General features: G+C 41.3%; 1 protein-coding gene across 1 annotated transcript in view; it reads left to right on the forward strand.

The window, feature by feature from the left end:
• Positions 1 to 10,607, forward strand: part of LOC144521792 (troponin I, fast skeletal muscle-like) — a 14,109-nt gene extending 3,502 nt beyond the window's left edge. The window contains exons 2-7 of the mRNA XM_078256400.1: positions 3,726 to 3,761; positions 4,468 to 4,504; positions 5,741 to 5,869; positions 6,371 to 6,460; positions 6,587 to 6,763; positions 8,396 to 10,607. Of these exons, the coding sequence (XP_078112526.1) occupies positions 3,751 to 3,761; positions 4,468 to 4,504; positions 5,741 to 5,869; positions 6,371 to 6,460; positions 6,587 to 6,763; positions 8,396 to 8,476 (525 nt within the window). The 5' untranslated portion in view covers positions 3,726 to 3,750 and the 3' untranslated portion in view covers positions 8,477 to 10,607. The remainder of the gene's footprint in view (positions 1 to 3,725; positions 3,762 to 4,467; positions 4,505 to 5,740; positions 5,870 to 6,370; positions 6,461 to 6,586; positions 6,764 to 8,395) is intronic.
• Positions 10,608 to 10,919: the final 312 nt, after the last annotated feature.

The raw sequence follows: 10,919 nt of genomic DNA on the forward strand, positions 1-10,919 counted from the left end.
AAATGCCTAAAAGCTGCTGTGTGCTGATATTCACTACCAACAATGTAAATAACCCGTAACTTAAGTTTTTAGAAGCTGCCGACCCAAAAAACTGAGCTTTTATGAAGACAAAGGTGGATGCAGACGTGAGGAATGAGCAGAGAGAATGTGAGATCCTGACACTAAACTAACGTTACATTTGTAGCATTTTGTTACCAGCCAAATATCCAAATGTCAGTTTAAGGCTAGCTGTATGTCTGTAAGTTAAGCTAACGTTGGACATAACGTTAGCTTAGTGTCTTCACATTCTCTCTGCTGATTCCTCACGTCTGTTTCCACTTGTGTCTTCATAGAAGCTCAGTTTTTCGGGTCGGCAGCTTATAAAAACTTAAGTCATGTGTTCTTTACATTGTTGGTAGTTCATATCACCACACAGCAGTTTTTAGACATTATTCTGTTGTGTGCTAGCAGACGGAATTGGACGAGGAGGAAACCTTCACGCGATACAAGTCATTGGAGAGCGGAGATTTAGTTTTCCCCTCTCTATTGAAAATTTGGTATTAAATGACGATACTCGATACTGTGTAGGCAATTCGGTCAGTGCCTATAAAGTTTTGAAGTTCTGTAGCCTTAATCATGTTAACAAATAGCATATTAGCATGCTAGTGTTGGCGTGCTTTGTTAGGGACGCTGAAAGGGATTCAGTCATCAGTGTTGGAGGTTTCCTGCCATGAAGAGAGCAGTTTGTTTGGACCTGTTGGTGGCGCTGAAAGAGCAGTCAGAGGATCACCAAACGATTGTAAATGTCTGGAACTAAATGTTATGCCAATCCGTGCAATAGTTGTGGAGATATTTCACGGCATCACATACTGTCGGACCACAATCCCCAAAGCCACGCTGCTAAAAATAGCGGGCTGGTCCTTTAGGGCATTAGCACGGCCTCAGTTACAAAGTTCAGTTCCATTAAATGTCCTGGATTCAACATTGAAGTCTTAAGATAGAATTAACATGATCCAAACGTGAAATGGGAGACAGGTGAGGGGTTAGACGGAGCGGACGTGACTTCAAATAGTTTGACTCAGAAACAGAACAGTGGAAAGGAAAGATGTGGAGTTTTTACTTTTAACTTTTTGTGAAACGACCGCTATTGGACCGACATCTGAAAACCGACTTTATGAAGATGTGTCTGAGATCACAAGGAGAAAATGGCTTAAATCACGACATCGGAGTCACTTTGTCCTCTCGTTAAAAATAAGTCAACAGCCTTGTTAGCTTTCCCGAGGGAAACACCGTCCTTTGGGGATTTAAATGTATCCAAAAGTAAAGAAATGATAATGTCGTTCCCAACACAAGTATTGAAATCGTCCTACAAATACTGTGTTTAATGTGTTGATATGTTGACGGTCTATATGGTTTGATGACAGATTGAGCTTTAGTGAGCAGTTTAGCAGCGTCTCTACTGTCATAAACTAAACTGCTGTTTTTCTCTAGCCTGGATGCCAGCCAAACTTAGCCCCGCCCACAACATTTGAGGTCGGGAAGTTTGGGTTTGGACCAATCAAATTGTCAGGGCGGGCTTTATACGATGATGGACAGATGATCAACAGTAACGTAATCAAACACGTCACCAAAAGAGTGCTTGGGCTGCTGCTGGAGAACTGAGATGTGTAGATTCCGCCATCGCGTCTGTTATAGAAGATATCGACAGCGCCTTCATTTTAAAAGAGGAACAGAGAACCGCGATCAAGGCATTTGTCGATCGGAAAGATGTTTTTGCCTAGCCTGACGTGGTCATACTCAGATTCTCGTCAGAACTTCCCAACCTCAAATGTTGTGGGCGGGGCTACATTCGGCTGGCATCCAGGCTAAATACGCCCCATAATCCCAGCCCAATGGAGCAGCATCATACTCACATTCTGACTATGTGAGTATGATGCTGCTCCATTGGGATTATTTCCGTTTTGTTTGCTGGTTGACATTCCTTCCGGATGTCCGTCCCCTTCCTCTGTCTCTGTGTTGGCGTTCTAACCTCTGGTGGGTTTCTGAGGACTATGGTTAACTGCTCCTCAGATCTCTGCAGGGTAAATCCAGACAGCTAGCTTGTCATGTTTTTGTCCTTGTGTCAAGTTTCTGTGTTGTAGTTGGTTTCATGTTTTCTGTTTGTTATCATGGACTTCCTGTTTTATTTTGTAATCCACTGTTTGGTTACTTCCCTGGTCACTTGTCTTCCTGTCTTTGTTTGTTTCCCACCTTTTCTGATTATCTGTCCCCGCCCTAATGTGATTCCCCCGTGTGTATATATATATATATATATATATATATATATATATTTGCCAGAAATGGGTCTTCTTGATAGTAGTTGCCATGGCGAAGTCCTCAGTGGGTTTAAAGGTTTAAAGCGTGTGTTTTTGCTGTCGTTTTTGACGCCGTCGCCAAGTAAGAAGGGGCAGTTATAACTAGAGATGGTCCGATACCATTTTTTGCTTCCTGATAACGATTCCGATACCTGAACTTGTGTATCGGCCGATACCAGTGTGTCATATATTTTATATAACAGCTGTATACTACTATCCCTGTATGGATGATATGATGTATAACAGCTGTATACTACTATCTCTGTATGGATGATATGATGTATAACAGCTGTATACTACTATCCCTGTATGGATGATATGATGTATAACAGCTGTATACTACTATCTCTGTATGGATGATATGATGTATAACAGCTGTATACTACTATCCCTGTATGGATGATATGATGTATAACAGCTGTATACTACTATCCCTGTATGGATGATATGATGTATAACAGCTGTATACTACTATCTCTGTATAGATGATATGATGTATAACAGCTGTATACTACTATCTCTGTATGGATGATATGATGTATAACAGCTGTATACTACTATCCCTGTATGGATGATATGATGTATAACAGCTGTATACTACTATCTCTGTATAGATGATATGATGTATAACAGCTGTATACTACTATCCCTGTATGGATGATATGATGTATAACAGCTGTATACTACTATCTCTGTATGGATGTGATATGATTTCTATCTTTGTTGTCGGTCTGGCTCAGGTTAAACTCTTTGTGAAACATGAACAAACACAAACAATGAACGCCCCAGAACTTTCTTTTATTCTGCAGTTTGACAGTCCGTTATAACGCATAAACGCCAGTACTTCCCGATACCGATACCAGCGTTTTAGGCAGTATTGGAGCCGATACCGATATCGGTATCGGAACATCTCTAGTTATAACGGAGCATGTGCAGAAGCGTAACACGAGCTCAAGGTGTGAATACCCCGCTTACTAAGGGAGGTCTCTAGCTCTGTTAACCGGGGGATGAGAATAAATAAGAATAAATGACAGTGAGAAACCCGGGGTATTGCCTGATATATTTGTGAATGTCTAAATATTGGGGGCGCGGCTCTGCAGCTGACCCCGAGTGTCCTTTGTAAAGTCACTGTATATGAAATGTATTGTCTGTTTTGTCCGTCTTGCCGTCTTGCCGTCTTGGCTATGGATTGTTCGTAATGTCCTGTCTCTCTTGTATTCTTGGTGAAAACAAAGACAAAATGATCACATCTGTGGACAATAAAGTTTTTCGTAAATGCAGTATGACAGAGGAGGTTAATCTGAAGTATGATTGATGTTTTTATCACACATCATAATGTACAAATGTAAATGTAATGCTGTCTCTTCTGTTTTTTATTTGTTTTTTTATCAGATAGCATCAGGATCCAGCTGCCAAGATGGCCGACGAGTAAGTTGATATGTTTATTTATTTATTCTGTTTTTTAAATGGCAGAATGTCTTTTATACTCGTTAACAGAGTTCCACATTTGGAGGAGATTTAGGCCAAGAAACAGGTTTTTTTTAAAGGATAAAATACATTTCTCCACTATTTTCGCATTAACAAAGTGTGAAAGAAGTTGTTTGTCAGTGTGTTGGCATCTGTTCCTATTTTATGGGACATTTGATTTCTTTTTTTAACCCCTGTGTTGTCTTCCCGGGTCTGTTTTGCCTGTTTTATGAAGCATAAAGCATACATATTATACACTTATAAGCACAAAGTATATATATATCTTCTAAGCCAACTTCATATCACTGCTAGTTTTACACTTATGGTTATAATTCATGTTCAATAAACCTCATTTATATTAAATTACGCCTAATTTAGAGTTCAAAAACCCAGAAATTATTAGTTAATTTAGCTAACAATTAAGATCAGAGGAACGTATGTTGATGCATAATCACAGCAGTTTCGTGTATAGAACTATTCATGGTATTTTTGGGCAGTTTGGTTGAAATAAACCCATATTTTTGATGGAGGACCACACAAGGGTTGAAGAGTTTTGCCATCACTACATGATTATAATAAAACAAATAATCATAATAACAGATTTATGGACTTATTTATAACGTAACGGGCCAAATGTCTGATCCATGTCTCGTGTTTTCACCTGCAGGAAAAGACTGTCTGCGAGGCGCAAGCACACTCTGAAAGTAAGACATGAGTACATTTTTATTCTGTACAAAGATACTGTTTAATACTTCATGTTGATGGGACATGTGCAGTATGAGGAGGAGGATGTGCAGTGAGTGTGGGGGAAGGTGGGGGAGGGTCTTGTGTGAGGTTTATCAAATGTTTATTGAACGCATTTGGATGAGACAATGCAGGGTTTCCCTGCTTTTATAAGGTTTAGGTGCAGCACCCGGAGCCGTTTGGGGCAGCACCTAAACTGATTTAATGTAACTAAAAGACTTTTCTCAGGTCTAATGATTGTAGTTTCTGCTCTAGCTTTTCAACGTTTTAGACACAGACATGGTGATATGATAACGGTCCAAAATGATGTAATAAAGAGACGCAAAGCTACGACAAAGAGACACAATATGGCTATGTTCACGTCAAGTCTTCATGCTTAATTCAGATTTCTTTGCTCAGATCTGATTTTTTGTTTGTCTTTTCACATGACCTTTTAAAATGTGGCCTATATCAGATTCCAGTGTGAACTAGTTTGCGGTTTCGAACTGACCCGCATGCGCAAAAGACCAATACCAATGACATCACACGCAGCACGCTGTTGCACTAAAGTTAGGGAGGTTATGGAGGAAGGAAGCATTTTGGCTTTTATTTCAAAATGTTTGTGTAATGGCAGCCGTGACGTTAATGAGCAGGTGCTGAGGAGGAGGAGAACGAAGAGAAAGAGAGACAACATTGGCTATTTTGGCCTTTTGCGGGGTTATGGCTGCAAATTCCCTGCAGAGGTCTGTGTGGAGGCAGAGACGGAGCCAGGAGGGGTGGGACTGCGTTGTGAATAGCTTCACAGAGACGCAGTTTATTCAAAACTTTCGGATTTCGAGGGCAACTTCTGATCATCTCTGTCAGATTGACGTAAAAGTCGCATCAAATCCGCCTCGGTTGTTCACACTGAGACCTGGGTCTGATTCAGGACCACATATGGAAGTGGTCTAAATCTGATTTGACAAAATCAGATCTGAGCGAGATTTGACTTCTGAAGAAGTCTGACCTGGTCACTTTTTATTGAAAAACGTCACATTTTCTTAAGGAAGGACGCCTTAATCCCCCCCCGCCAAATACGCGCACCTAAGTCTTCCACAAAGCCGGGGAAAACGCTGAATGTATGCTGATGTTTTATGCATGTTTTTGTGAGATGCGTCACCATTTTAGTTCTTCTATAGGAGAAAATAAAGGCTTATCTTATCTCATGTCATCCACAGGGCTGCATGCTAATGGTGGGAACTAATTTATTGGAAGCCGAAGCATCAATGAAGATTGAGGAAAGGGAGAAGTTCCTGGCGGAGAAATGTCCACCTCTGGAGCTGCCGTACTCCAAGGACGAGCTCATGGTGAGACAGAAACAGGACCGGCTGTCCCAGCTCGGCCCGGGATTAGTCTCGCATTGCCGGCCCTTTTTTTCACAGCGCTGTGTTGGGGCTGGAGTAGGGTATGGCTGCAACGTTGATCTATTCTGGGATCGGGGGGGGGATGCTCTGGCTTGTTTGTATTTCTTTACCACGTAGACTACACCACGCGATGACGCATCTCCACTTCCTCCCACTGTACAAAGGTGAAGCCAAAATATCCATGGATGTATTAACTACAAAGTAGATACCAGATCAGAAAATGGCGCCTATTCAGTTCAATGGGGTTGCTTGCCTGAAGCATACGCAAAAAAATGTCTAAGCTTCCGGGTTTACTTCCGTGATATGCGGCCCGCTGAATATGCACAGTAGTGTTTCTCTCGCTGGCCCGTAGACTTTACATCGTGGCGATGTCACGGGTCTTTAAATTGCTTTGCAGAGGGATCTTTGTCTCTTTCTTTTCTGAACTTTCACTTTTCTCTTCAGGAACTTGTCGAGAAACTCCATCAGCAGATTAACATGAGTGAGGAGGAGAGATACTGCATAGAGTTCAAACTCAACATGGTGCTGAATGAGGTGAGCAAATAAACATAGAACTATTACGTACATACAAGTAGGCAAAGAAATACGATAGTGTGTGTGTATGTAAGATCGTTTGACCTATAATAAAAGTCTGTACTTCTGTCCTAAATCCTCCTGAAGGTCAGAGATCTCAACATTAAGATTGTGGATATGAGAGGAAAGTTCAAGAGACCCCGTCTGAAGAAAGTGCGTATGTCGGCCGACGCCATGCTGAAGGCTCTGCTGGGCTCCAAGCACACGGTCAACATGGACCTCAGGGCCAACCTGAAGCAGGTCAAGAAGGAGGTCAAAGAGGAGGTGAGCTGCTACCTGGTTCATCTGGACTTCAGTCTCAATACAAACATCAATATTCTGCCGACTCGTTTGTCATCTTGGTTTCTTATACCTGCTTTACATTAGCTTTAACTTTAAAGGGGACGTTTGCTTTTTACCAAAAGTCGTATAATGTCATAAGTACATTTTTTATTTAACTAGAAGGGCACCCGGAGAGTGCAGACCCACACCTTCAGATTATTTCGACACCATATGAATGCTGCACAAATGCCCTTTCTCGCATGTTACCATAAGTGAAAAATGATTTGTGTATCTGCCCTGTGACTTGAATCCACTCCAACATGTAATGGCTTCTTCCTTGGGATACGCTACACCCTTACACCAAGTTTCATAAAAATCAGGCCAGTAGTTTTTCCGTAATCCTGCCAACAGGAGGAGGTATTGGCGACGTGTTTTAGTACCGATGTATGATTTTTCAATACTTTCTTTTTTCTATTTTGTACACGCTGCTGCCTAATGGCGCTTACCCGCTGCTAGTACCAGCTCTACTCGGCTCGACTCGACCGCGGTGCCCCGTCCTCCTTTTTCCATTTTAGATTTAGTACCGCCTCATGCGTGAGGCGAACGTGGCTGGTCGTCACAGCGCCGCCGCAGGAAACCGCCGTGACCTAACGCGACACACACACAGAACGTGGAAGGTGTGTTGTTTCTGATTCTCGGCGTGTGGCTGTTTGCCAGAAGACACGTTTAGTTTCAAAAGAAGCTGGAGGCAGCAAAAAAAAAACACCGCTGGCTAAACTATTTAAAAATGAGAGGTTTGTTCAGGACACCCCCCGTCTGTCGCTATAGCAATGATGATTAGTGACGATTCTCTCCGACCAATCAGGAGTCTGCAGGTTTTCACGTCACCTTTTGGTATCGCCTCAGCTCACTTGGAACCTCGACGGAGGTGATACTAAAAAAAAGTAACAAAACGCCATAACAGGCTTTACTATTGGTTAACACCATTGAGGCTCCTTTGCACCCAACAACGAAGCCCCTTAAAGGACTATACGGCGACTCATAAACTGGCAACACATCCAGTAACTACTAGTTCCCATCTGATCAAAGAAACGGTCAACAAGAGCATGAATCCAACCAGACATTTTTTGGTACTAGGTTTAAATACCCAGCTCTACCACCATGTTAGTCAAACGTATTTGGAAGAGAAAAACAAAGCAAAAAAGGCAACAAAAACCTCAGAAAAACTGCAGAAACTCAAAAAAGGCGACAAAAACGTTGAAATTAATTGTCAAAAAAAAAAATAGCGACAAAAACATTTTAAAAAAAGCCGCAAAAATGTCGGAAAAAGCGGAAAAAAAACATTGAAAACGTCAAAAAAAAAGCAACAATAACTTCGTTTTCATTATTGTTGTAAGCGCACCCCCACAGATTAGAGAGAGAGTATACAGTCCCCAACTAGGGATACAATCTGACCGCTATGCAAATAAAAAAAAGAATGTATTTCCTGAGTTAGTGGCCAATGTGGCAGTGATGATTTATTACCTGTCAAAAATAAAGCTTGTTACCATTTGGCTGTTGGTAATATCTGAATTTATATTTATCGTTTTACTTGTCATTACTTTTAACAAAATGAAATATCGTCTGTGTTCACAGGACAAGCAGCTGCGCGACGTGGGAGACTGGCGTAAGAACATTGAAGACAAGTCTGATAGGAAGAAGATGTTTGATAGTTAATCTGTCATCGGTTGTTCAAAGGCTCAAACGAGTGCTTTTCACGAAGACAATGTGGATCTAATGTCTTTGTAACTGAAAATGAGTTTTATTCCAACATGCTGCATATCCAACGTCAACGTAACCCTTTTATTGAACGAGATAAGAAATATGACTGCCGTGGACATTATACTGATAAACAGTGTGAATACCTTGGATACTACTATCAACTTAAGGTACCTTAAGAAAGACTATTGTGTTTTTAAGCTTCTAGTGTGGTGCAGTAAGTGATGAGCTATAATGTCCTCAGTTGGTTTGCAGGATTTTAAAAATGATTATGGCTTTTATTTAGGCTATTCATGAAGAAACAGTTCGCACATCCAACAATTCTTCGATGCAGGTGTATTGGAAGATATCACATTAGACTTGAAAAAGGACCATTTACTGAAGAAACTAAAGAGGCTGACACACCAACCCGATAATCGGGCGTTGGACAGTCTGGCGAGGTCGGTGACTCGAGTCTGTTCGGTGTGTTCGTGCCGTCGTCCGTCCGAGGAGCCCTCGGCTTTAATTTGGGCCGATTTGACTTGTCGGACTCAAAACACTTACTGGAAATGACGAGCGGGATGAGCGTGACTAAGCCTCTCACAATCTGACGAATATCTTTCAAACTGACCTTTGTTGATCTGAAATGAAGACAGATTCAGCAGCTGCACGGCCCATTTCTCGCTTAAAATGTTTTCAGAAACACGTTTCGGTGAACTATTTTCGTAAAATACGAGATCGTATTCTGAACGAAGCCGCCATTAATGGTCTGGCTTTGAAATTCTGGAGCAGGCAGACCCACGTGACGCGTCCGTCATTTCCGGTTTTCATTTTTTGGGTCGACAATACAGATTAGCGCCGCCTGCTGTTATGGTGACGTACTACGTCTCGCGAACGCGCAGAACGTACGCTCAAGTCTGCGTCGCTTCGGTGTGTTCTGAGGCACTTTTTGGACCGACGGGAGCCGAATGATCAGTCCGACGGCCTTTTCTGCCGACGGTCGGCCGTCAGGTTGGTGTGTCAGAGCCTTACGGTTTCGGTCCCTCTGGACCTTCGTCAAGAGTATTTTCCTTCTTTTTAACGAAGGTCCAGAAGGACCGAAACGTTTCTCCAGTAAATGGTGATGCTCTCGCAAGAGCATGTGCAGGATCTCCCTTTTTCAAGTCTAATTAAGGCTATTTACAAATGAAATGAAAGTATTTTTTATCCAAAGCACACATTTTACTTTCCATATGTAAAATCCGTGATAACTCTGAGGTAGATGAGGCAGGTGCTCGGGTAGTTTTTGGATATTTTTACGTTGGAACAAAACTCTTCAGTTGAATCTATGCTGCCTTCTGCTTGTGCCTGTATCGACTCTGTACTGTGATGTATTTGTACTGTGTGTACTGATGTCAGTATTAGTACATGAGTGATGAATCAAACCTGCTTTTGTTCTGTGAAGGCTGATTTATACTTCTACATCATAACATTGTGGTACCGGCGACGTACGTATCTTCCTTAAACCACAAAGTACACATGATTTTTTATTCTAAAATCCAGAAATTATTTGCATTAACGTGTTGACTGGACAGATTTTCAGTGATTAAAAACTGGTACACCCTGAGAAGTCGTTTAGACTTTCATCTTTACGTTTATATTATATTATTTTTATTTATTTACTTGTTTTGGCGAGTATCTTACACGTACATCTCTGAAGCATTAAAACATGAAGTTTGTAACACTCTTTGTATAAAACATGAATGAATAACCAGACAAGCAGGCAAAATATCGATCATTATTAGGCTGTTCTGTTACGTAAGTTTCAAAATTAGGCAGTGAGTTCACGTTTAGTTATTTTAATATTCATTCTCACCCTGATTATGCCGATCGTCTGCATCCATTCAGTGTCACGTAAGATACGCAATGCCCAGCGAAAGAGACCGAGCGTAACGTTAGCCAATGCGTTGCGTTAGCCTGGCGAGCTAACAGTCAGTATTGGACGTCTCTCTGTTGCAGAAGTATAAATCAGCCTTCCAGTCTGTACCGTCTATGGTCTGTACTAACGTTATCTTTTCTAAACTGTTCAAACAGAACTGTGATGTACTTTTCTCATCTTGTTGCTTTCACATTAAATACAAAAGCTTCATGTTCATCTTGTTCATAGTCTTGTTGAATTTGTAAACACTTAGCTAGCTCTGTAGTGCACACACACACGTTCATTTTCAAATGCTGTACATTTAGATCTTAAATGTATATTGTCTGTGTTCATTTAAAGCGGTATTACGTACTATTGTACACAAGGTGACATTAGCATTATGCTCATAGTGAAGAAGCCTAACCCTAAATATGTTGTGGGAGGATAGGGCTTAAATTGAAGGGAAATGTAGGAACACATGACATCATTTGAAAATGTCCTAGAAATGTGGGAACATAGAGCTGA

The sequence above is a fragment of the Sander vitreus genome, chromosome 8, assembly GCF_031162955.1.
Source record: "Sander vitreus isolate 19-12246 chromosome 8, sanVit1, whole genome shotgun sequence".
In the NCBI taxonomy this organism is placed as follows: Eukaryota; Metazoa; Chordata; class Actinopteri; order Perciformes; family Percidae; genus Sander; species Sander vitreus.